The sequence below is a fragment of the Aphelocoma coerulescens genome, chromosome 4 (assembly GCF_041296385.1).
Source record: "Aphelocoma coerulescens isolate FSJ_1873_10779 chromosome 4, UR_Acoe_1.0, whole genome shotgun sequence".
Lineage (NCBI taxonomy): Eukaryota > Metazoa > Chordata > Aves > Passeriformes > Corvidae > Aphelocoma > Aphelocoma coerulescens.
The window spans coordinates 71,279,186-71,306,820 of record NC_091017.1 but is presented as its reverse complement, the minus strand read 5'-3'; the positions used below and the strand labels follow the sequence as shown (position 1 = coordinate 71,306,820).

At 37.0% G+C, this 27,635-nt stretch overlaps 1 protein-coding gene across 5 annotated transcripts in view; it reads left to right on the top strand.

Moving 5' to 3' along the window:
• NSD2 (nuclear receptor binding SET domain protein 2) overlaps positions 1-27,635 on the top strand; it is a 98,488-nt gene that overhangs the window by 48,023 nt on the left and 22,830 nt on the right. For 3 of the 5 annotated variants that reach the window (XM_069014623.1, XM_069014624.1, XM_069014622.1), the window contains 8 exons: positions 6,931-7,096; positions 10,716-10,882; positions 11,253-11,744; positions 14,761-14,905; positions 15,917-15,994; positions 17,447-17,565; positions 20,956-21,037; positions 22,020-22,144. In XM_069014623.1, coding sequence (XP_068870724.1) covers positions 6,931-7,096; positions 10,716-10,882; positions 11,253-11,744; positions 14,761-14,905; positions 15,917-15,994; positions 17,447-17,565; positions 20,956-21,037; positions 22,020-22,144 — 1,374 coding nt within the window. Of the gene's footprint in view, positions 1-6,930; positions 7,097-10,715; positions 10,883-11,252; positions 11,745-14,760; positions 14,906-15,916; positions 15,995-17,446; positions 17,566-20,955; positions 21,038-22,019; positions 26,849-27,635 lie in introns of those variants that run through there. The other 2 variants (XM_069014626.1, XM_069014625.1) reach the window with 2 other exon arrangements.

The window sequence follows — 27,635 nt, the reverse complement described above, 5'->3', positions numbered from 1 at the left end:
GAATTTCATTGTCTTTTGTTTGCTTTCCCTCCTGGAGAGGAGGGTCCTGCATGGTGATACTCAACCCGCTGTCCACAAACTACTTTAGATGATTTTGTGGGACAAAATGGTGGTAACAAACTTAAAATCCTAAAACTTAGTATGTGGTTTCAAACAGCCTCAGCCAGCACAGAAGAGTTTTCAGATCTGCAGTCATTTTCTTCAGCATTTTTTGACCTTATTTTATAGCTTTACCATCTAAGCACATTGAGGGGAAAAAAAAATCCTGGTTGTGGCAGGAAGATGAAAATATGTTGTCTTCTGCAAACATAATTTTTCACCCTGCCAGATTTGACCCCCTTTTAGTGATAGAAGAAATCAAGTAAGTGGTTAATAATAGAATAAAGTGAAAGATAACTGAGGAAATACATTTAATGTAATTGCTCTCAATATTGAATTTGGAAGATTTTAGTTAAATCTCCAATTTGTTATAAAACAAATAGAAATCTGAAAAACTTAACAAACCAATTTAAAATAAAGTTTGTATGCTTTTCTGTTTTGATGTAGACATTTCATGTCCTCTTCCCTCTCAGAAGTCTTTACCTCACTGTATATTTTATGAGGTTGTTGCAGATTTAATTGTGCAGATATGGATGCAATGGCCTTGTGGGAGCTGCAGTCTCTTGAATGCTCTGTTGAAGTGTCCTCTTCTGTTTTACTGAAGATGGATTATAAAACTTTGCCAGTTCACTGCTTCTTTCTTTATGTTTCCTCATCCTTCTCCATTTTGTAGTAATAATCCCACATTTTCCCTTAATCTTGTGAGGTTCTGGTTTACTCTTTACTCTTGTGCCTGAAACATTCTCTCTGTAGGCAGTGGTTTGCCAAGTATGTAATTGCACAGCATTCTTCCATTATGTAGCGAACAGAATATAACAAGTGAAAAAAGTTTTAGTTTTATTTTTAATGTATTCAGTTACTTGTCATTTGCTATCTAAATATACTCCCCCACATCCCAGAAGGTGGGAGCTATTTGGATAAACATAGGGCCTCTCAGGCCCCTTGGGGATAAACAGATTTACTATAAAGTGTGAATTATAATCTCTAAAAAAAAATTAAAAACCACTTAGGCAGTCAGCGTTGTGAGGATACTGTATTTTTATAGACAGAATCACTTAGAATGAGCATTGGCCATTTCTTAACAGACTTAAGGTGCTGCACTTTTTATTTGAAGCAATAGTACATATTGAGTTGCATTGCTTTTGATCAGCTGTAGTTGTAGTTTCGGGTTTTGAAGTGATTTGAGTTAATGAGATTTTTGTCGTCAGACACAGAGTGAGAAGCAGCCATTTCTCTGTCTGGAATGATGGGGCATCACTCTTTGGGATAGTAGCTGCATCCCTGGGTTCCTTTGGCTGAAGACTGAATGTTGATTTATCTTTTGTCATACAAAATTCCTGAGTTTTTCACAAAACAAGAGCTTTTCTAAGAACATAATTGTTATGGCAGTTTTTTGAGGAAGGAAGGCATGGGATTGTTGTCCTGTTACTTTGGTTTTTTGTTTTTTGGGTTATAGTGTCCTGAGTCATTGGGGAATTCAAGTGGAAAAATATTACAAAAATAATCTGTTCTGTTCTGTGGCTGCCTTCTTCTCCAGACAAACCAACCACCTCTCCTGAACCTCTGAAAGGAATGAAGTTTTTTCTACAACCATTTCCTTAGTTCTCTATCTGTGCTGATAGACAGGCAAGACAAGACAAAACATTTTCACTTTTAACTTTTATTTTCATTACATAAGTCCATAAGAGATAATAGGAGTTTTAGTTGACAAAGCACAGCATTAGTAGATATCAGGAATGGAAAAATAACGTGGGTTTGGTCAGCAAGTAACCTTAGCTTTTTCCATAGTAAATCTTGTTGCATAGGAAAGAAGCAGATTTGACTAAGTTTGTATGTTCTAACTTTGATTCAAAATATATTTTAAATGCATATATTCTGTTTAGGGGCCTTGATTATTTTGGTTTAGTTTCTTCATAGTGGTGAGTAGCTTGGTTTTTATCCTGGCCTGCAACTGGACCTACAGCAGTCTGTGTTTGTAGCAAGGCCTTCTGTTATAGTGAAAGTGGAAGTTCTTTGGTACAGAGTGAAACTGACTTGAAAATGAAAACAGAAATACCAGATCTCTGCAGCTTGGAAGTATGTACTTCCAAGTTATGTTACACAGAAAAGAGCATTTACTGTCTTCACTTGTCTTAATAGTTCATACTTTTTTGTCAAATACTGAATTCTTGTGATGTATTCTTCACCAATTCTCAACATTGTTCTTTGTATGATCCCTTTGTGACAATTAACAGAGGATGGTTTTTTTAATGGCTCCTGTAGCTTTTCACATTTTTATAGTGAAGTAGTAGTTCTTTGATGCTCAAGGTAATTTGCAGTGATTTTGAAGGGTTGTAATTCCTTGCATATGTCTGCACATGAGCATATACATAAGAAATAGCTGAAATACACACACACCACCACTGAGTACTTTTTAAAGGGATAAAGTAATCTCAATCTGACACCACCTAATAAGCCTTCTAGGTGTTATAAAAAAAAATTTACCTTTGTCCCTTGTTTACTAAACACTCCTCATCATGGTGTTTTTGTAGCAGAGTCTACAAACAAACCTAAAGCTCTCAGTGCAGTAAAGATGCTCTTCTTAAGTAAGTTTTGGTCATTTTAAGATATTTTTAAGCTTTGAAATGAACTATTATTCATGGTGTGTCCTTGTCTCATTCATTAGGCAGATCAGAACTAAATGGAAGTTGATTGGATTCTTTTGAGCAAGTGTAGCCAAAGTTAATTAACTACTAGTGGTTTTGATGGCCAAGGCACTTCTTCAGGCTGGTAGAATGCTGACAGCAGTGTTGTAAATTCTTGTCAATCTGCCTGTCACTCATTGCTTGTGAAAGTGCTGAGGGAAATGACAAAATCTGTCATATGTTAAGGGAAGAGGAAAGGCATGTTTAATTTGTTTTATTTTTCAGTCCTTCTCAGCCTATTGCAGCTGCTGTCCCAGATGAGTTTTTGTGGATGCTGGTTCTCTTCGAGGCGTAATTTCTCAAAGGAAAACTGAGTTGCTATAAAGGAATTACTCAATTTTCACACTCCACATCCTCCTGGACAAAATAAACTTCAAATCCATCTAGATGCCTTTTCAAGCAATTGTTTCATTACTCCAGAAAATTATTGCAGAAAGTCAGGAATTTCTGTGTCTGCCATACTGAGTAGTGCAGAGCCTGTGGAATGACCTGCGTGTCCAGTGTTAGGACTGGTCTGTGTGGGAGTCATCGCCTCCTCACCTCAGCCTTGCTCCATGTATGTAAATTCTCTGCAGTCTTGTGTTTTGAAAGGGGAATAAAAACCCTCAGATTATTTAAAGTAGAAAAGTAATCCGATCCCAGGCTGTTTTCTTCGTATGTTTAGCATAACTGGTCTAAAGTTTGGGGCTAGGGTGACTGAGGTGGGAGTTCCCTCAGGCTGCAGAGCTTCCCTATAATTAAGGAAGGAGAGGTGGAGGAAATTCTGCAATTAAATGGTTTTAATTCTTCCAAAACTGCAGTAAAAGTTAATGGAATGGGGCATATGCAGGGCAGTCCAGACTTACTTAGCAGTGATAGAACCAGAGAGTGTTCTGTGCTCCTGTGCAGCACAGGAAGCCTGTTGACATTAAATGGGTAGGAGATCTAGTGAGATCCTACTAATTACAAGTGAGAACAATTTCAAGAAATAAAAAGTCATGAAAAAGACACAAGGAGCCAAAATTTGAGGTGAAGGTATTCTAAAATAGTTTGATTTTGTGTAATCTTCCCTTACTTTGCAGTTGGGCTCTAAACTGGGAGTCTTCTATCTTAATTTGTTTCCTTCAGTATCATCACTGGAAGAATTGGTCAGGTCTTGCAGAGGAGATGTTCCCTGCCTTCTGGTGCATTCACACAGCCCACCAGGACGGTGCTTCCAGTCCTGCCTCTCCATCTTCATGGGTGCAGTCAGATGCCCTGTGCTGTCTGACCACATATTGTTAGGAGTTCAAACTTCCCTAAGTAACAATTTCTGTTTTCTTCTGGAGGAAGAAGAATCTGCAAGCCAAATTACTTTTTTTCTATACCACTTTGTAACTTGACAGTGATCTCCTATTCTTTAAAATTTCAGAGAATACAAGTGTCTCATATAGAAGCTTCAGCCCTCATTGTATGAGAAGATAGATGCCATTAGGGGACTGAGTGGAAAATTTGTTTTGAAATTATTTCTTTCTCCCCTTCCATTAATAATTTTAAAAAACCCTACCGGGATACTGAAGTAAAATCTGTACATATGACTGCATTTGGTTTGCAGAAATGTTTCTGAGAGGAAGTATTGAAGAAATTGTTGATGTCCTACAGCTGCATGTCCAAAGTACATGCCAGGAATTGCACCTCATTGTCTACTGTTAAGGTACCTATTGAATACATCAGAGCAATTCCCAGAATGAGAAAATCAAACTAAACCAGAATGGTGTGGGAAAGTAAGATGGAAGTGAGCAAGTTCATGGTGGTATTTTCAATAGGTTTTTAAAGAACCTCATATGAGAGCTCTTAAAAAGTCATGGATATAGAATTCTGTGCTGTATTTTGCCATTCTTTTAAAGTATGAACATTTTATCAATAGAAGAAAACATAAATGCACCAAGTCTGGCATAGATAAACCTTGCAGGTTTTTTCAGAGCCTGTCATTTTCAAGTTTTTTATCGTGATCCAGTATAGTAAAAGAATTCTGGGCATTTTTTAAATTTTGTGAAGCACTTGTAGACACATTGGAGTGCGATATTCACTCCTGTACTGCCATCCCTTTTAGATTATGCTACAGTAAGAAGCACTGCTAGAGTCTTTTCATTATTCCAGCCAGCTCCCTCTCAGACTGGAGTCATAAATCTTCGTAGCTTAGTTGCACTTTCTGAAGAATATAGGGAGTCATAAATTAAAAATGAGCTTCAGAATCCTGCATAACTTTCGCATTTCTGAAAAGTTGACTCATTGAAAAAAAATTCATCCTACCTCTTCAGTTGAAATGCTGAAGTTGGTCTGTGTGTGTAAGACCTGCCCCTGGCATATGAACCTCTGAATGTTTAGCCTTTAAGCATAAATTTTCACATCATGTTTAACTGCTAGAAGGAGCATTTGATTTTTCACATCTGCTTGGAATCTTTTAGGTCTGTTGAGAGTGCTGGACTTGAGGCAAGCTCGCAGGAGGGGTTTTCTGACAGAGAATCCTTAGTGAGCCAAAAACCTTGAGACACGGGAGCATAGCTGTAGCTGGAGTCATATGAACCGAGTCTGAATTCATCAGAAAAGCTGAATCACTGGATGAGTAATTGTCCCTAGCAATCAGATGACATGGCTTCATGTATGTTTACCAAGCAGAGCTTTAAAAGCTTTCAGGGAAGGATTTCTGAGTACGTTAAGTTTTAGGGGTTTTGACTAGATGTACCTCTATGTTTAAGTTGCATATAAATCTCTCTGAAGTTGCATCACATCAAAGATTTTAGTTTGTGTTTGGAAAATAATGTTTAATTACTTACGGTGCTATTTTCTGGGTTTGAAAATCTGTACAAGGTGAAGTGATCTACTCTGATTCAGCGTAATGCTCCAAGTACTTGTTTCTCAATTCTAGATTTCTGCTTTCTTAACGGTCTTCTTTCTTTCCTCTTGCCACTTCTAATTAATTTTAAAACATAATTTTGCTCCAGCGCTAACACTGAATCCAGGGAAAACCTGAAGCTCCAGTCTGCCTTCTGAATGATGAGCTGGTACTACACAAGATGGATGATACATGCTGCATATAAATTTAGTACTAGAAAATTAAAAAGGAGATTCAAAATATGTGATTTTATAAAATATGTGATATGTCTGTGATGAGACACCTTCTGTGCTTTTCTACAGAGTTAGTGCTTACCTAGATAAAGGTACGCTCTGTTCATATCAAATAGAACAGATGACAAAAAGACAAAATGCAGCTAACTCTGTGAAATTGTTTTAGTGGGTGAATAGATGTCTGTGTTGCTGAACTTTGTTATGATATAGTAAAAAATGTGTTTGTCACAGGAGAACACAAAACTCCCTTGCCTTGAAGTGGAAATAGTTCCGTAATTGTTTTCCAATATCTAAAATAGCTTTAGAGCATGAACGGAGCACTCACAAACTTTTACTGCTAGAACTGGAAGAGAAAAAAATCTCACAAAAGGATGTGGGGAATGGTTCATGTTACAAGTTCTCCGTATGTGAAAAAACAGCTGAAAGCTGGAGGGTTTGGGGTTTTAAAACGGTTATTTATGTAGATTCCAGTCAGACATAAAGACAGTATTTCAGTCTGTTCTAGTCTGGGGGTTTTGTTTGGTTTTGTGTTTTTGAGGGTTTTTTTAAAATCTAAGAGTACATTTGTGTGTATAGCACTTAACTTGATTAATAATATTCAATTCAGAAGGAGGTTGACTCTTCCGCATCTACATCCAGTGCTCAGGTAATGTATTTAAAGTCAAAGTAAGCCTTTCTGTTAGTCTCTCCGGAGTTATTTGAAAAGATAAAGGCAAACCACAGCTTACTTGCCAATATTTCTAATTAAAAACAAAACCATAACTGGAATGTGGATTTTTTTCACTGTTAGAGAACAAAAGTTATGACTTAAAGTTTTTATTACACATGAAATGCAATTACTGTATACTGGCAAACATGACAGCACTTTATTCTTCTGAACTATTTCTTTTTTTCCTCCTTCTATTACCACTGTATTTTTTCACGTATAGTGAGAGTGTTTAACAGAATATGAACTGTGGTTTGGCTTTTCTCATTCTATTTTGTAATCCTGGTGCATGTCTGAAGAAAGATGACGATCAGTTTGGCTTTTTTTTTTTTTTTTTTCTTTTTATCTTTTAAGGCTTCTGCTAAGAGAGATCCAACTCAAAGTACCATCAAAGAGGAAAAAGTCCATCTGTTGAAGTATAATATAGGAGATCTAGTCTGGTCAAAAGTGTCTGGTTTCCCATGGTGGCCATGTATGGTTTCTGCTGATCCTGTTCTCCATGCCTACACTAAACTAAAAGGTATGTCAGTGATGCTACAAACATTCAGGTTGTTTCATGTGTAAATAATGGTTGCTTTGGAAAAATTCTGTTCTTCATCTATTTAGTTGATGAGCAACTTGTTGTCAACAGGAATGTTAAAATCATGTAAATGCTATTCTTGAGCATATAGCAGTGTGTCTTTTAACTCATGGTTCTCTGAAAGATACCAAAATTGTGATCTGTAAAACTGTGTGGAGTCTTGTTAAAAAAAAAAAAAAAAAAAAACAACACAAACCTGATGGTGTTTTCCATTGTTTTTGTGGAGATGCTTGGAGAATTGATACAGGCTAAAAATTTTATTAAAGCCGATGAGAATTAAATATTCCTGATGGTTATGGTTTACTAAAAGCAATCCATAATTCAGGCAGCTAAATTTTCTCTGATTCATAGAGTCAATACTGTTATCTACAGACAATATTGGTGGATTTTAAATGCAGGAACTACCAAGTTTTAATGAAATTTTAGGTATGAGCCTGTACAATTTCTTAATCTCATTTGCACCTTTGTTCTCTGTTCTGATACCTGACACTTTTGAGGCTTAGTAGCAATAAATATTTAGAGTACACATTAAGAAAGAGTTGGAAGGGCTGAAGGTAGTGAAGCATTGGAGTGGATTGCCCAGAGAAATGGTCTGATCTCATTCATAGGAGGTTTTTAAGAACAAATTAAATTAATATCTTTAGGATTATAGCTACATTCAACATTGGTAGTAAACTAAATGGCTTCTTGAGAACTGTGTGAATCATTCATAATAAAATTGATGGAATGGTTATTACTGACTCCTCAGTCAAATTTTCCTTGTAGCGGTCTTTCAGTGTTGGGATCAGGCAGTCCCTGTCATTTTTAGTCTTTGGATTATTAGGTCTATTATGGCATAAAGAGCTGGATTTTGAGAGTAGTAGAACTGTTTATTTGTTCCTAACAATTACTCTGTTCCTTGAAAGAAGCAAGGTTTCAGTTTCATTATCAAGAATGTCTGTGGTAGTTCTTCATCAGAAACTATAGAAACAGACCCCGCAAAACCCAGTGCCGAATGTCTGAATGCAACCTGTGGAGCACGAGCAGAAAGAAGGGCCCATACACTTTGTAGTGTTAATTTCTCTCTCTTTGAAGTAATGTGGATGATGGTTATTTCTCATATTTGCTCTGGAGTTGGCTTGGGCCTGCCTTTTCCTTAAGGAGTTTAGTCTGGGTCTGAGCAGCCATCCTAACTGCTAAATGCCACTCTGATGTGTGTATTTCCATCAGTAGGTATTTCCAGTCTTACCTTCCACCCACTGTTTATTCTTGAGGCATTATCAAAAGTCTCCTCTTGCAAACAGAGAAGTTCTTTTATCATGACGTTGTAGAAATACTGAGCTATGTCTGTATTTCTCATTTCTAGGCTTAGGATCAAGTGTTTATAAGCAGTCTGAATTTCTGGATGTTGATACTTGATTTGATCATTCCAGCTGATTCGGCTTGATGAAAATTAATAACTTTAACTTGTGGGAAGTACATTTTTGTGTAAGAAAGCATGTACTGAGTCAGACTAAAGCTCCATCTCATTGAATATACTGTCTCTTGCTGTGGTCAACCACAGATGCTCAGATACAGAGAAGCACCAGGGAAGTGGTGGGGTCCCAGAACACTCTCCCAAACTGCCAACAACTAGTTATTTCAGGATTCTGTGGGCGAAAAATTTTGTTTCCCTATGTAACAACTGTTAATGAATGCCATTATTTTATCCAGGAACATTGGTACAAATTGAACTCTCAGAGGATACCTGAAGATTCCCCGCTAGGTTCAGTGACTCTAGTGGTAGGCACTATTATTTAGTCTCCTTAATTAGGCAGTTACAGGTGTCCAGCATTACACTGCAAAGGGAACATAGTGTCTGTCTGTCTGCTTGGTAATGGGCTGTCAGCAGATCTTTACAGGTGGTTGTAAACATAGTCTGTGGCATCCTGGTAAAATACAAACATTAGCCCTTATTTCATCATGGACAGATTAAGTAATCAGATCTCTGTAGCCCCTACTTAAACAACATTTTCTTGATGAGGACAAAGTAATTACTGTGCAAGAGAATTGTTTCTGACCATGCAACACTGGAACATATATTAGACTAGTGATTGGATGTGTGATATTTACAATCCCAAGACTTTGCATATGCCATTCCTCTAGATTCTCATATGTGATCTCTGATGGTCATTATTGTTCTTGTAGTTCTCATATATGTTTTTGTATATATGTGTATGCTTGTAATTGTTATAAAACATTACATAGATATAGATATAGATATAGATATAGATATAGATAGCAAAGATTTGCCCATACTATTAATTAGGTTGATTTCATATTACCCTTCCAGATGCCACATTTTGCAACAAGATTAAGCCCCTATTAAAATAACCACTGGCTGAATCAGCAAGAAAAGAAAGTTCTTTCTAAGTCTAGAAACCCCAATAATAGTGCAAGAAGCAACCGGGTAGATGTATTTGCTGATTATGCCTGAAGACATGCAGTGTATGAATAACCTAGAGGAATCTAGATCTAGTCCGAAGACACTTGTAACAGAGAATTGTGCCTGTTACTTGTTCCTGTTGGGTGTCCATCCTTACCCGAGTTCCTCTGGTGTCCAGTCTACATGTTGGACATACTGATGTGGTGACACTGGAGGAACCACAGATACTGTAGGGAGCATAATTGATCAAGCAGGATTAAATTTGCAAACACAGAACTGCAGGTCATCACAATTAAAACCTTTTCTACTTTTAAACAAGACCTTAATTTGAACACTTAGACAGCAAATCTACAAGGTGTAATGAACAAGGTGTTAGAGGACATCTTAAGTCTGATCTCTTACCTCTTCCTTTTAGAAATTCATTGTTAATTATAAACACTTCGATGAATTTTGAATGTGGTCTTCCCCTTCTCTGTAGAATAGCTGAGACCTTTGGAAGGTAGAATATGCCTGTATCGTACCACAGTGAGACAATATTCCTCTAGTTTTTCTAGGGAAAAAAAGGGAATGTTTTTATTTTTAGAAGAATAATGTTTCTTATTTAGGTTTCAAAATTGTTCTCTTATCCTTCCACTCTCCTTTCCCCCAGCCAAATCCTTTATTGATTATTTTGATTCCTGAAAAATCTTGATTAACATGAAGTTGTGACTGCAAGGGTTAAAAATAGCTGAAGTATGTGTCTCTGTTTAAGAATATTAAAAGATAAAGTTTAGGAGGCTCAGGGAGGAGGCTGAGTGCACAAGCTCTCCAACCTCTGGAACTTTCTCAGTGTTCATTGAGAAATGAATACTCAGTGCATTTTCAGAAACACTCAGTCCTACATGTAAGTTAATGGATGTGAAAACTGACAGGTGATTGTAACCTCAAGTTAATTTATCCAGGCATGTTCTTGCTGGGAATTAAACTGTTGGGCTTTTGGGTCAGACCATACATTATATCTTAGAGACTTTCAGTCTGGTTAAGTGGGTTTTTGAAAGGTTATCCAGTTTTACTATGCTTTTGTTATGGCAACTGTAGCAGCTTACAGACTTCAAGTCTGAAAGTGCAGAGAACTACCAGAGTTGTATCTTTAATACATGTGGTTTTAATTTTCAGGACAGAAAAAGAGTTTTCGTCAATATCATGTTCAGTTTTTTGGAGATGCCCCAGAGCGAGCCTGGATATTTGAGAAGAGCCTGGTGCCCTTCAAAGAAAAAGACCAGTTTGAACAATTATGCCAAGAGAGTGCAAGACAAGCCCTCACTAAAGCAGAGAAAATAAAGGTAAGACATTACCAAACCAGGCAAGATTTGCAGCTTTTTTTTTTAGCGTTACAGGTATGTACAAGTATAGCAGATACATATAGATATTATAGAAAGCTTAAAGACAGCTTGTTTCACTGGAGCTTGCAGTCTTACATTTCATTTACAGATGCAAAGGATGGGATGATTTACCACTGTTTGTTACTCAGAAAAATTAGTACTCTTCTGCTTTGTCATGGATTTATGCACAGTATCAGTACTATCAAATACAGCTCCCTTTGAACTCTGAATTACAGATCTGGGTGACACTTTCTTGGAATTGTTTTGTGTTAATGCTGGCATTTTGAAATGAAAAGTGAGCAGATTCCTCACACTGTGTCTCCTCTTGCAGATGCTAAAGCCTGTGTCAGGGAAGCTGCGGCCACAGTGGGAGATGGGTGTGAAGCAAGCCAGTGAAGCGGTGGGCATGACAGTGGACGAGCGCAAGGCCAAGTACACCTTCATCTATGTCAGGGACAGACCTCATCTTAATCCTCGAGTGGCAAAGGAGGTTGGCATTGCTGTGGAACCCTTGGAGGAGATGGATGAGTCATCCTACTCAAATGAAGAAACCACTCCAAATCTGAAATCAATGAAGGAGTCTGGCATTCCTAGCAAGAGGAGGAGAAGGACATCAAAACTGTCTGCTGCTGATGATACGCAAGAGAGCAGTCAGTTGGAGGATAAGAATACTACTCCTCAAAAGTCATCTGAACAGGCAGAATCCAAAAGAGGGATAGGCTCCCCTCTCAATAGAAAGAAAACTCCAGCATCTACTCCACGAAGCAGAAAGGGCGATGCAGTATCTCAGTTTTTGGTCTTTTGTCAGAAGCACAGAGATGAGGTTAGTCTCTTTTAGCTGTTATTATTGTTGATTGCCTCTTCTCATTTCTGTACTTGAAGAAACTTCTTTATTTTATTAAACAAAACTTAGTTATTACTGCACAATCCATAATATTCTGAGTTTGACAAGGTATGCCTGCGTCAAATCTTATTCTAGACAGAAATAAAGAAGGGAATGTAAGTGAGCAATGTAAAAACGATAGTGATGCTGCCTTTGTACTTCAAGCACAGGTTGTGTTAGTATCTTCCCACATAAACTAATAGTCCTTTGTATTAGCCATATTTTATCATTAATATATGTACAGTATAATAGGTATGGATACATACATGCTCAGGCAAATATAACAAAGATTATGCTGTTTATGGCAATCTGCTTGTAGATAGCTTTTACATTCTTTCTGCGGACATGGCTCAATTTCTTCTGGGCGTTCCATTATCTTTGAACAACTCAAAACCTCCTTATCTAGAACGTTTTGCTGAGCTTCTGTGAAAGCTGCAGATACCTCTAACTCATCAGGGCAGAAGAACCTGTCTTCCCTTTGTCTTGACTGGAATTGGACTGGCAAAGTGAGGAAATTCCAATTTAGATATTTATACTTTTTGCCTTTCATGTTGCTTTTAAAATGGCATGTTTGTGCCATTGGTGAAAGGTGGAGATTGTACCCAGTCTAGTATTTGGAGTGTCCCCTTCCATTAGGCTTATCTGGTTCAACTTGCATGGCTTTCACCAAGAGTTTTTGTTGGGTTGTAGATGTTCTGATGCTTTAGAAAGAGTGATAATGTTGGCTGAAAAACAAACCTGCTTTTGAGCTACTTGTATTGGTGGCATTGGAGAGTTTAGCGTACGGCTGTCTTAGTATTTGCATGTAGAAACTTAGAAGAAAGGAAAATTACAGACCCAGAAGAGGCTCTCTGTTCCCAGTCTTGGGAAGGGTGGAAGTGAAAGGGATCACTGAAGACTTCTCTTTGGGGCCTGTAGTAATATTGAGCTCTCTTAAAAGTAGAGCCATTTCGGCTGTGTCTTGCTTGGAGTCTGGCTCTGTGTGGTAGTAGGATTCATACATCAGTTAGATTTTACTATTATTTAACTGCTGGAGAACATTTTTAGTGATTGAAGAGACACACTTCCCACATCCCTGAGGGAGCTGCGGAAAGCTTGAAGCGCTTTTGTGGCTGTAGTGACGCATTAAGTATTTCGTGCTGTTACCAAAGGAGTAAAGATGTAATTTGTACTATTGGCATTCTTATGTGCTTCCCCTGTGAAAAATAGAAGCCTAGGAAGCATTGGAAGGGAGTGTCTTAATTGGAGATAAAGGTATGATTCAAGTGAGAGGCAGACAGCTACACTATTCACATTAATTGATTTGGGCCTTGAGTTTGTTGTGAGGAAAATTAAGGAATAAATTCACTGATATAGAGACTTTAGAGAAGACTACTGAGCATTTTCCTTGGAGGCCTTATTTGAAAGGGTCCCTTCACCATTAAGAATTATGGGTGTCCTTTCCTTGTTATTTCACAGTACTCCTAGTAAGATAAAAGTTATTATTATTCTTGTTTTGTTGAGACTGGAGGTAGTGTTAATGTGTGTCTCATTTGTCTGAGTAAATGTAGTTATTTCTTGGAGGATTAAATAGCTCTGTGCCCTCATTGAGCACAATGACCTGTACATTTGTGACAACAGTCAAAATGGATGCTAATTTCATTTCCTGAAGAAGTGGGATTTGTGGGAGAGGGTACCTTGTGGGTTTATGTTCCTCCCTTTAAATAATGTGAAACCAGTTGTTGGATTTTAATCAAACTTGGAGTAGAAGCTAGCAAAGGTAGTTGTACTCCTCAAGCCTTATGCAATGGATTATTCCAGATAGAAACAAGACAATTCTTAGTACTCTACTAGGAGAAAAACTGAAGCATGGATTTCCATACTAGACACTGACTAATTCCAAAGGAAGGAAGGTACTGCAACTATTTTAACACCTGGAAAAGCACCAGTCACACTTGCATCCTGTTTGATAACAGGAAATGCAGTTTTAAGACCCTAAATTCTAAGTAATTAGGTTTAATCATTTCACCTTATCAGAAAAATTGTATTTCTGTTCTGTTGAATGGTGTTACTCTTTGAACAATTGGCTTTCTTGACCTAGTTTTTATTTTGCTCTGTGTTTTTGGGGTATCGGTTGCGTCACTCAGATAGGATTTTGGAGAATGCTGAGTAATAAGGTGAGAAGCATTGTTTTTAAAGGTACTGTTTCATTTCTGTACAAGTGTAGAGTTTTTTGACTTGTATGATTAATCAAATATGATCTTCCTTAAGTAGAAGTAGGGGTATGCTGAAAGAGTTTGGGAGGATTTTTTCTTTCTTTTTAATACTGGGGGGGTTTTTTGTGTGTTGATTAAACTTCTAGAACTCTATTAAACTCCATGTTGATGGATATTATGTGTCCTGCTTATAACATTAAAAAAGATGCACAGCTTGTGAGTTCCTAGTGTTCATATGCATAATACAAAAATGATGAATCAATACAGGAAAATGTTGCATTAAATGCTAACTTGTGTAAATCTCTCTGCTGAGATAGAGGTACTGAGTTCTATGATTAATGAGTTTTGCTATGAATTTATGGATTTCTTTCTAGGCAAACGTATATTCCAGTATTGCTTACCTGTCGTTTGTGGATATAGATTTAAACTTCTTTGAGAAACAATACACATTTTTTTGAATGACCACAAGACAGGATTTATATTTATTCCACTTACTCCATTTTTTGAATGTTAAAAGGCGAATAGATACTTCCAAAATTAGTCTTAACACTTCTGAATAAGCTAGTAGAATTTTTTTTTAAGACGCAGAGAAGTGGTTATTCAAAACAAAACTGGATACAGAAGGTTTTATTCTAGTTCTGTCTACAGCAGAAATACTAGATAACTTGTTGTATCCAGTTTTCCAAAGTGATGGAAGTATGTACACCATTCTTTCCAGTGGTCACCCTTTTTTTAATTCAACCCTATTTCTGCACGTATAGGTGGTTGCTGAACATCCAGATGCTTCAAGTGAGGAGATTGAAGAACTGCTCGAATCGCAGTGGAACATGCTTAGTGAAAAACAGAAAGCTCGCTATAACACAAAGTTTGCCATAGTGACCTCTCCCAAATCTGAAGAAGACTCTGGTAAACGTAAAACTGTGCTAGTGTACTCTAACTAAATTTGATATACATAGTGGCGTTAAACTAAGCACATATTTGAGACCCTGTAGGGAAAACAGCTTTCACTGTTTTCCAGTTTTAATTCTTGGTGTTTGTGCCAATAGCAAAGGAATGCCAATGGTTACAATAAACGCAACCCATGAAGTCTACATTTCTTGCTCATTGTTCTGAAAAGTTGTTATATGTAAACCTTCTGCTGTTTAGACATTGCTGATGTCTCATTCTTCTTCTGCCCATAAGCAGCTGCCATTGCATCCACTGCTTGTTACAAAGTGGATGGTGAGAAGGGAAGATGAAGTGTTATTACTAGTAAATTTGAGACGTTGTTTTTATAGAACAGTTAGAAATGGTTTAAAAAATTTAATCAGTGCTACACCTTTTCTTCATATATACCTAAAGTGTATTACTTCACATCATCATCAACTCAGGAAGAACTATTCCAAACTTTATTCTGAAACCTTCGTCCATTTGGCATTTTGTTGTGCTACTCAAAGTTTTTAGGACTTTGTACAAGATTGCAAATACTTTCTTTTTTTTCTCCTTTTATTTTTTGTTGCTGTTTTCTGGTGTTTGTTTTTGATGAACAGTCTTGATTGCTTTACAAAATATTTGAGGGGGTTTGGAGTCACTTGAGAATGGAGGAGGAAGATAGTTTGCCATTTGCATGAACTTTATCAAATTTACCTAGCTATCATTTTTCAAATTTAAATGGCTTTACGGCACTGTAAGAAGACTTACTATGGAAGTATTAGAAGCCAACAGGTGCTGCTTTGGGCAATGACAAGAATGAGAGGGAGTGTTTGAAAGTTTGTGAGACTTGGAAAAACTTGTATAAAAAATGGCAGTCAGTTTTGTTAACTGTGTGTGTGTGAAATAACATCATTTTGTGGAAAATTGAAAAGTTTTTAACTTAAAATTTTAAGTGTTAAATATTTGGATATCAGTTAAAAAAAACCACATTCTGTATCTCTCAAGGTTCATCATTGAAGAATATTGGAGAGGCCAAACGTAAAGTGTTTCAAGACTCACCTAAAAGGAGATCAAGATCCAGAAGTAATTGAAATTTGTGTTGTGTGCAAATAGCTCATCATTATAAGTAGCTATTGAGTGTATTTTTTTATGTAATCGCCCACGTATCATAATCTCTTTATTTTATCTCAGATGTTGTCTTCCTTGACGTTAGAACTTTAATGGATCCCAAATTAAATATCTTAACACTGTAGTGCTGAATTTTGTTCACCTTCCTCAGTGTCATATTGCAAGAAATGTAATTGAAATTGTACCTGTACCAGGTGTTTCTAGTACATATATTGTGTACATTTATAGTTACCTACAGATGAAAATATGTCAGTTTGATTGTTCCCCATCTCAAATCCTCTTATCTTAAACTTGGAAGATTATTGTGGGATTTCTTTTGCTGGCTTTTTGTAAGTAGCAGGTTCTCCTGGAGCCATTTCAGTCTGCTTTGTGGATTCAGAATATGTCCTAGATTGTTTAGATAAGTCCATTAATTTGAGAATGATCCATATTTTCAAGTTGCTATATTTTTAATATTGACAGGTATTTGTTCCCAATGGAATAGAATGCTTGTAGCTGTAGGACAATTTTCAGTTACCGTATTTGTGCCCCTGGAGCTTGCAATTTTCGTACTAATAATATTCTGTAGCTTCATAAACTAGAGAGTACTGGAGAGTGTAATTATGTTGTCATTTCATCTTGATGAAATAGACCACTTCCCAAACCCTCATCTGTCTTTTTGAGGTGCAAACAGTAGTGGAACCTGTGGCAGGGGTATGTAGACTACTCACTGACCCTTTGTATTTAGCAGTTGCTTGAACTTTACAGTGAACAGTCATCTAAATACATTAATAATTTGGTGGTCTAAAATGGCCAACGTGGTTCTGTTCATAGGATTCTGGTTCATAAAGGGAAGGGATCATAATGGTCTCCTGTAAAATACAATCCCCTTGTTAGAGTCTGGAATTGCCATACCAGAAAGAGAATTAATCTGTACAGTTGGTGATATCTTGTCTTTTTCAGAGGCCCCTTAATAGATGTCACCAGTATCTTCATCTGTATCATTTGGAGAACTTAAAAGTAGGCTTAAGGAGGAGACTAAGAAATTAATTTTGGTTATAAGACACTGTTACAAAGTGGCAGGAGAGTTAAAAGCTGTATAGATCAATCACATGCAGTCTGATGTTATGAAATAAGTGTTGGGCAGTAACATCCAGACCTTAAACTAGTGCTTGTATAGGTAGACTCATCTTTGTAAAATAACTTGAGTATGAAGCAGTTGATCTGGATGTGTTCTAGAGTTAGTTTTCAGCACCAGAAACCAGACCCTAAGCATTAAGAGGTCATCAAACTGTATTAATGTTTAACCATGTTTTAAAAATAATGACTGAAAGAAAAGTACCTTAAATAACTAGATCAGTTCAAAGTAATTTCAAAGTGGGTTTTAGATTATTTTTCATGTAAGTTTCCCCCATCCCCCATCCCAAGGTAATTTACATGGAAATAAAAGAAACCAAAAAAAGAGGACAAAGGAGCCTACAGAAGATTTTGAAGTTCAGGAAGCACCTAGGAAAAGACTCAGGATGGATAAACAGAATAATCGGAAGGTAATTATGTTGTTGGTTTGTTGGGGTTGATTTATAGCAGCACCAGTCACATTGCTGTAGTTAAGTTTGTCAGCATTTCCATTTTCAGGATTAAAAAAGAAATGTCCATATATCATACCAAACTGTTGTCAATATTCAGAGATACATGTGAGCTTACCACTGTGGGATTTTTTCCTTTGGTTTTGAGGATAGAGGTATGACAAGTTGCACTTGCTGCTTGAACTGTTTCCCAGAGGAATGTGCAGAGGGAGTCATGACCTCTCTGTGTTGTTATGGTTTGTAGTTCTTTTCCTTTCCTCCTGGTTTGGAGTTAGTTTTACCAGAATGTAAAATAAATACCTTTAGTCAATAGTTACTTTAGACAGAAGAGAGGAAAGCAAGTATAGCAGAACAGAAAAACTACTTTTCACGAACTGGAAGGCTATAGGACATTTTAGAGTGGCATGCTGACCCATTTCTTGGGTTAGGGAACTGCAGTAAATGGATATTTATGCAGTGAAAGTATATCACACAAATCACAGGCTTCTTTTCTGGTTAGCTTGCTTGTGAGAATGAGAATTTTCCTTACATAGGTCACTATGTATGTGGGCACAGTACAAACCTTGTGGAGACTTAGGCACAGGTTTATTTAGTCATGCATATAGAGCAGTGAACTTAATGGGTTTTACTTGTGTGGAAAGCTTAGCTCACACATGTGTTCAGATGTGTTATTGCAGTATCATACTTTAGTGTGAGTACCACAGACCTAAGCTCAGAACTTCAGTGGTACAGCAATCAAATGAAACAACCTAATGGAAAGAAAGGTAGTGGATTTATTTTTTAAATGAGTTATGGAGGTCTTATTTGTAGGTGCCAGTTTGTTTGGTAGGCTGGTTATTTTGCTACTTCAGTTGATACTGTAGATATTAGGACAACTTGCTGACTTAGAGTTTAATATGAAAAATATATATATAATTTCAGATAGGCTTAATGAGCTGACTAGCAAGGTACAGAGATAATTCTTAATGTTGTTACCTTTGCAGAAAGAAGGGCCAAAACTGGTTTTTGCACTTCTTGCCATAATGTTATAGTCGTTGCATATTCATCTGATTTTCTAGGATCAGTTTTTCAAACCTTTTTAAACTTCTCTAATTGATTTTAATACATTATAATACACTAGATCTATGAAATAATGAAGTTTACCTATTATAATTAATTCCTACTATAAAGTCCTTGTTTTGACTGTTCTAAAGTTACTTTCCTGTCCCACCAGCATTTGTACACTACAATTAGCCTACATTCTCAGAAGTAGGATGAAAGGTGGTTGCAGTATAGTTCATGCATGGGAGGTTCTGGTATCTGTGGTGCTGTGGCACCTGTGAATGTATCAGCAGGAAAATAAAAAACTAAATAAGGTGAATGATTCCCATAAGATACATAGCCCTAATGACACTGACTTTGTAATGTGCATTTTGAAAAGTGTTGTTCTCTCTCTGGTCAGTTTATCACAACTGCTTACAAGGGGTCTGATGTGTGTAAATATTAGGTAGTTTGGAAACTCTAAATGCATATAGCAGGGTTTGTGCTCCACAGAAAGGTCAGATACGGTTTGTAGTTTGTTTTAGGAATTCTTAGTCTTTTTTCTGCCTTCACAAGCCCAAGGCACTTCCAGCTGTATGTGCTGCTGCTTAGCAGAACACTCAGTGGATGACAGTGAAAATATCAATGTAATGATTCAAAAAAGCAAACACTAACCATACATGTTCTTTCTGCTATTCCCAGTTTATCTGCAGGCTTTAGTTACAATCATTTTGGATAGGAGGAGCTTTAATTTCATTACATTTTACTTATTGCGCAAGAGTTGTGGGTTATACTCTCCCTTTGTCCTTAATTCTTATTTACAAAATCAGAATGTTTTCACACAAAGTAACCAAGTTATAAGTACCCATATGGAAGTTTTGAAAAAACTAATTTGTTCATTGTTGCTTTGATGATGTATATAAAATGCACGTTAACAAAATGGGGGTTCTGTAAAGTATGCTTTAAATATAAGAATGAACTATACTGTACATTTTCACAGAATCACAGAATCCTTAGGATTGGAAGGGCCCTCTGGAAATCATCCAGTCCAATCCCCCTGCCAAGACAGGGTCATCTAGAGCAGGTTACACAGGAATGTGTCCAGGTGGGTTTGGAATGTCTCCAGAGATGGAGACTCCATGACCTCTGTGAGCAGCTGTTCAATGCTCTGCCACCTCAAAGTAAAGAAATCTTTCTCATGTTGAGGTGGAACTTCATGTGTTTTAGTTCATGGCCATTACTCCTTGTCACTGGGCACCACAGAAAAGTCTGGCACCATCCTCTTGACACCCTCTTTTCTTTCATTTTTACCCAGAAGTGTAACAGTAATCTTAGAAAACCGATGCTGGGAGCCTCCAGTGGCATTGGTGGTAGGGCAGCTTAGTCTGCTTGGAGCTCAGTAAAAGCGCAGCTTGCCACATCTGTAGTACAATAGCCATTCGTGTTTATTTTTACGAAGGAAATCAGTTCTCTGGCCTTTGAGGTGTTCACCTGCACATCTTTCTTCGGTAAAACTGTCAGATGAAGACTGTGAAAAAGCATGTAAATCATTGGAAATGCATGTAAAGCCTTCTGTTCAATAGAGTTGTGCTTATTGATCAGATGAGCATGTGTCAGGGTTAAGCATTCTAGGCTACAGTTTTAGTAACTTGAATGAATTTTTAACATAAGAAATGGAAAAAAATAGTGGCATGTGTAAGGAACAATGTCTTAATTTTGACAAAGATTTGACAAAAACTTCCCCAGTTTTTGGCCTAAACTTTTAATTATGAATTCTCATTCTGGAGCAAATTTAGGTGCTGTTTATTCTCCCTTGAAAATAGTGGTTGTATTTTGGAAATGCTGAAACAATCTTAACCATAGTAATTTAAAAAATGGCACTGCTATAAGTTGTGGAATTGAAAGCAAGCCTCTCTGAGACTTAGAGTTCTGCACAGGGTTTACTCTCAAATTTATATATAATTGTGCAGTTTACCTTTAATAATTAAAGGTCTTAATTTGACCAGTTTGTACAAAGAGTAGTAAGGATAATTTACAAGTTCCATGTTCATTTAGCACTCCCCCTTTTGATATGCTGAATTTGGGATGGATAAGTGGGATGCTGAAATACTGTGTTCTTTAATATTTCTCATTTGTTTATGGGTTTGTACCCTGTGCTGTAAATGAGTTTTAAAATTCACTTAAGTGGGGCTAGTTTAACTACAGTACCATTCAGATATTTGTAAAGACACTTTCTTTTTAATAACATAAATCCAGAACTAATTGCCAGTTTTATCCAACCACTCATAAATTAGGAGTTTTTTTATTTTTTCATATTTTTTTTTGTGACAGAGGGAGACAAGCAATGACAAAACAGCAAAAACAAACTCTTCTAAGGTCACAGAAACCTCCTCTTCACAAAAGAACCAGTCAGGTAATGTGGTCAGAATAAGTTTTAATGTAACTTTTTCAATTAAATAATTTTAAAATGCCCAGGTTGTCTGAGGCAGCCGGCTAAATTCTACTGACTCAATGAGTAGTTGCAGGCACTGTGCCATAGCTGGGGGGGAGCCCTGTTCCATCACTGCCCTTCTGCAGCTCGATCCTGGACTGAAATTGTGCTTTGCTGATTGAGAGCAGCAGTTCACAAGTTCACCGTGTGATGGCACCAGATTAAAGCTGGTGCCCCGAGATCTTGGCGAGCAGGGAACAAGCCCTGCTGCTCCCGTTTGCCTGGTGCACTGGCCCACTAAAACAAGTGCAGTGGCCATCAGTGTCATCAGGTACTCTGGGGTTTTAGTCCTTCTCAATGGTGCTTGATGGGAGGCAGTGTGGAGCATGAGAGGGAATTTTGTAGAACCTTGGATCGAAACACCAAAGTCAGACTTGTTAATGATGCTCAAGTTAAAGGTAACTTCTGTCCGAGCATGTCTCTTTAGGTGTTACAATGATATGCCAAAGACCAGTGAGCTTCAGCAAGTTCTGCACGGTGTAGAAGTGGTGATGTGCCATCGCTAATATGTGGTACTTGGCTCCTGTATATAAATTTTCTCTTATCAAAGTGCTAGTGGTACTCAGATTGTGACGACATCATGTAGGCCTTCTGATATAACTGTTACCTCTGCTCTAAAGAGGTCTTAAGTCACAAGGTATTTTGATTTTAATAGAAATGAGATGAGAAGAAATTGGGAAAACATATCTTAGCACGTATTTGATTAATGGAAACCTCTTTATTTTTAAGATCAAGCCAAAACACATGGCTTCAGAAACTTCATGTTCGCTCAGTCCTATGTAGGTGCCCAGAAGACCTACCTAAATAATTCCTTCCTGTATGTGAAGGAATATTTTAAATGGCTTCAGGGAGATAACATTTTAAAGTTCCAAACTTCACTTTGTAAACCAAAATTATTTTACAGCAACGAAAAATCTGTCTGATGCATGTAAACCTCTGAAGAAGCGAAATCGGGCTTCAGCAGCAGAATCTTCAACTCTTGCTTTTAGCAAGAGTTCATCTCCTTCAGCTTCCTTAACTGAGAATGAGGTAAAAAAAAAGTGGTGTTTGCACACAGCCATTTAATGACAGAAATGATCAGGTGTGAAGCTTGTTTTAAAAAAAAAGCAAAAATCAAAGGCGAATTCTCTAACGTTGGTGCTCTAGACAAGTTACAGTTTTGGCCTCTGTGAAACCTGTTAATGTGTGCATTGCAAATTCATTTATTGTAACACGAACGTCTGATTTGGGGACGTCGAGATATTATTGTGGTTTTTAATGTATTTACCAACAACGTTTTAGAATTGTAACCTTCTATTAGAGGCAAAGTAAAATGCCAGTGTGTTCTGTATTTTCTTCTACAGACTTTTATGTAAGTGTACTACATTAGTTACATTATGTAACTCAATACTGTCATGTTGCCATAGCTTTTATATTGAAGCAAATTTCCTAATCCTCTGTTTGATCTAGAACTGGACAGTCTTCTGAGCAGAGCCCCTTTTAACTCAAATTAGTTTTCAGGCTGTTTTAGTGCTATTTCTCTGTGATGCAAATAGCTCCATCCCCAGTAGAGTTAAACAGGCAGTGAAGGATGTATTTTTTTGATACTTGCTAATCATAGTCTTAGCTCTGCATATTTGGAACTGTAATTCTTCTCAGATGACATACAATAAATGAAATGTATGTACCAGAAGTGTATCCATATAATCCATTAAACCATTCCCCAAGTCATCTACACTTAAAACCAATCAGCCAAAGAGTGGCAGCATGAGGGTGAAGTATGCATGCTGTTTGCAGGTGGGTTTGGATCTGTAGTTAGTAGGATGTAGTAAAATATCCATAGACAAACAGCTTCACCCAGTTTGTGTTACAAAAGCTGTAGAGAAAATACTTGCCTGCTAACAAGGGAGTAGGGCTTCCAGCTCTCCTAGAGACATTCATCTCCCCTAACAAATGCATGAGGTGCTGTAATGAATGCAGTTAAAATATCTAGGCAATATTCAGTAAACGGTTTACCTTTGGGTAGGGAAAAAAGATTGCATGTTAATGGCTGTATATCTTAACTATAACTGGAAAAGCATTTTAACTAAAAAAAACCCAATAAATACTCCCTCCTGTACCCCAATAAAACAAGCAAAGGAAGTCCCACAGGAAAGAATGTCCTTAGCAGCAGCCAAGTAAAGTAATACTTTGTTCTCTCAATTGAGAGGCTCCCATCTTTTGGCTTACCAGCTTCTGCTGGATTGGCTTTACTGACGGGACTTGCTGTGTAATGGCTGTTTATTTGGGACCATCTATTCAGCCAGACTAGTTTAAAGAAAAAAAAGTCTTTTTTGGCTCAAAATATGTGTCTCTAAATATTGTGCACTCAAGAGAAAGATTCTTCTCTTTCTAGAGATTGTGATTGTAAAACAAATTATCCAGAAGTCTTTCTTAACTAAAGGCTCATTTTTGTAGGATTTTGGGTTGTAACATAATGGTTCACATGTGAGAAAGGAGATGGTTATATCTTACATATGGCTGGGATGGAAATTCTAAAATTTAGCACTAATTTACTCAGCTACTGCTAGTAAAAAATGTGAGAAAAATTAACATCATATACTGCTCACAGAACACAGATACACAAACTAGAAAGTGAATTAATTGTTTTCAAAGGGTTAAGATACAAAAAAAAAGTCCCGAACAGCATAACAGAAAGCACACCTTGTTAAATAACATATTTTATGGGACTGAGTGCAGGGGGCAGTAGATAGTAGACTCAAATAGTCCTTGGATTGCTTAAAACTACACTGACCTGAACTTGGACCAACTAAGGATTGGGCCCGGTTTGTTTCCTATATTACATATATTTTGCCTTTAAATAAAACAAAAATGTCAGGCATGTGTTTTTGAAATTAATATTGACCTGCTCTACAAAACAAGGAAAGACAGAAATTCTGGATTGTGTGAGGGGCTCTAAAAACTTTTTCCTCTTTTGTATTTTTATTTAGCACTTCTCTAAATGGCTAAATGTGTGTGTGTCCTGAGAGCATTCATCTGGAGAGAAACTTTCCCAGTATTAAGGGAAAGGGTTTAAAAAATGAACACAGTCAGGTAATGATGAAAGCCTTGCACAGCTAATTGGATAGGGTGTAATTCTTTTCAACATTAAATAGATTTAATGATTAACTTTGACATTTCTGTGTTCACTATAATACTTCTAAGTGTTTGTTTAGGTGCTCTCTTAACAAGTATAGGAAAATTTCTCTGTATTCTACAAGCACGTACATCTCCACAAGGTGTATATACGAGGATTCTGGTTGGTTTTTTTTCCCCTCTCCTTTCTTTTTCTCCCATCCTCTTTGTGGACAACTTGTTCCAGAATGGAACCTGGCTGTGACTGTTATTTGTCAAGAACTGTTGTTAGCTGCACACCCCTTAAATGTTTGTCCTTTATAACCAAGTTCTAGGAAAGGTGTGCTCATTTCTTTCATGTTTGAAAGATGCATCTTATTTGACATTTTAAAAATATTTTGAACGCTTTTTGTTGTTATTGGGGGATATTTTTTAAATGGGGTTTATTTGAAATACTATAAAATCAGGCAAGGCTAAATTTTCAGTTGATAAATTACTTTGGGAGAGAGATAGGAGTGGGGATGTGGACTTGTACAAACAGATTTCTAGACGTGACATATTAGAGATTAAACGTTTACTCCCTTCAAAAAATTGGGCTTTGAACTTGTTTTGAGATGGGTGGACAGAAGCAGTAAAGTGTTTATACAGGAATAAACAAATTTCATACCTGCATTTAATTTTGAAACAAAATAATTTTACTTCTAGGCACTTGACACAAGTAGTAATTTCTTCCAGTACTTATGTGAAATATGATATTGTTAAAATACAATTCTTAATGAGCAACTGGTAGGGCAAGATGTGAAAAAGATACTCAACACTTTGGAGTCTGCAAAAGCTCAGACTAGTTTTTTACTGGCTGTGTAAAACTTGGTGTAAGCATCCAAAAGCACATATTTGTGAGAAGAGATACAGGTGGTGTATTTTAATTTCTTTTTTTACCTTGGCCCTCCACCCCCTAATAATGTAGTAGGTGCCAGTAAGAGTGTAATCAGTATTTTTTTAATAAATAAATAAGACTTTGCATTACCATTACTGCTGGATTATTGGCACACTTGGTGTGTTTGCATGAAACATACCTGCTTTAGCTTTTCAATCAATTTTTGTGATTATTGTCTGACTTCATTAAATTGGATGAATTTGTTGGCAGCAGATAAGTGTCAAAGTATCGTGCAGACCGTAGGTACTACTTACAAACTTTGTCAAAGAAACTGTAATCTTTTCCTAAGAGAGGACAAAATAAAGCACATGTAATACTCTGTAAGTCAGCCAGCCTGTTATTCATCACACCCTGAAGTCTGAGCTGACCAGCAGATGGCAGCTTAAAGAAGCCTGGGAAAGATTTGAAGAGGTGCTTTTATTTTAATTTCATCACATCTTCCTTAGAGGAATTCTTTCTTCCTTCTGTAACACACAGTGTCAAAACAAGCTCAGTTCCTGGTTATAGCTACAAATTCTTGTGTTTCCAAGGCCTAACAATGCAAATTATAAAATGCAAGCCTTAATGCTCTTTTTTCTGCATATTAAACAGTATTTTTTCCCCATTACTGATTTGAGACAGATTTCATTTATCTGCATTTTTAATGGGTATTAGCATGTATACACAAAGGAGAAAACACGTACAGCTCTTAAAAGGTAAGGTGTTTGATTGAGAAGGCAGTCATGAGACATGCACAGCTTGCAACTCAAAAAGTACATCAGCTCCATTTATCAACCCTGGAGTCTAGTTGTCCTAGAGTATACAACTAAAAATTCTTACTGAAGGTAAAAATAACTGATTTTTTGATCCTAAGAACAGGAAGGAAGAAGGGAATTCATGTTATTTTAAACAAACTAGTGACCTAAAGAAAGAACAGTTGCAGTGAACCTTCCAGGTTGTTAAACAAGATCACTGTGCTTCTAGCATTTCGTTCAAGCTTCCTTCAAATATAATTTTCTCTTCTAAACATTGCTTAAGGATAAGTTAGTGCCACCTGTGACTTAGCAGACAGTTGTTTCCTGTGTTTGTTTCTGTATGCCTATGGATTATTTTTTTCCCATTTGAAAGCACGAGTAAGCAGTCAGAGGTACATTTTTGTGGAACACTCCAAGTAGTTGGACTTGTTCCTTGCTAAACCTCTGCTAAAGCTTCTGACATTTTCCATGACCTGCATCATCCACCAGACCATACAGTTTTGTTACAATGGTTCTATTTTCATGTGGAAAAAAGTTCTAAGGTCACTTTTGTTCTTTGATGGCACATTCTGTGTAGAAAACTAAGTTTCTTATGTAATTATTCTCCTCTTGTGTGTTACTTAGGCTTCAGAGTGCAGAGAATCTGTTAACTGAATGTTTACATGATGTAGGTTTTTATTCCACATCCCCTACCAAAGTATCATGAATATCTGTAGGCAATTTTATACTGTTTTAAAATGTTCTCATAGTTTTAATTAACTTTCCAGGCAAATTCAGAAATGCATAATATCCTTATCTGAAACGTCTAACTCCTGCTAATAATAAAAATGAAACTTGTCCCAGGCTGTCTTTTTTTTGCTATTATAGTACTGTGTACACTTGTGGCACCGCATACTTAAAGAATTTATCTAGTCTAGCAGTATGGGCCAAAATATCACTCTTCATTCAGTTCAGGAATTCTTATATGAAATAAAGGAAATGTTAACTGTAACTCAATTGGCTCTGTCAGTTTTTCTGTCTCTGTGTGGGTGCACGATAGATTGTCTTTTGAATACAGCCTGACCTGTTTGTATGTTGCTTATTGACTTACTCTTACATGAGTTGTTCTTAGAGTAAAAAAAATAAACCCAAAGCTCTAGCTGCTTGGATTTTGTTAATAAGAAAAAAGTATGCAGTTGGGTTTTATTTTTTAGAAAGGCTAAAGAGTTTATTTATCAGAACATGCATACTCCAAGCTTTCTAGAGAGAGCTGTTGCCCAGCCCAGCCCACTTCCTCCTGGGTGACTGTGGTGTAGAAATCACCGACTCTAAAGTCTTGTCAGGAAGTCTGAGATTGTAGCAGTGTCCTGAGTGTTAAGGAAAGTGAAACTTGGTAGGCAACAGCATTCAGAACTCGTGAAGACGTGCCTCTTAAATTGCCTGTGAAAAGATGCCGCGTATCTTTTTATATGATCTGTTCATATCATCTGATCATGATATATATAATGGGAGGTGACATGGGAGAGGATGCTGCTTAACACATCCCTGTAAAAGGTGCAGGTTGCTCTTTGTGGGCCCTTTCTTTTTAGGATCCTGCTTCTCCTGCAGTGGAGGAGACTTGCCTGCCAAACAAGCAGGAGGAAATAATTTCCTGCCATGCTTTGTTTTCATTTTACATACCCCTAGCTTCAAGATAAGTGTACATAGTGGGGTGTGTTTCCTTTTGATGTTCTACAGCCTGCATTATAAAGCAGGTGATGCTCAAGTAAACCAAGGG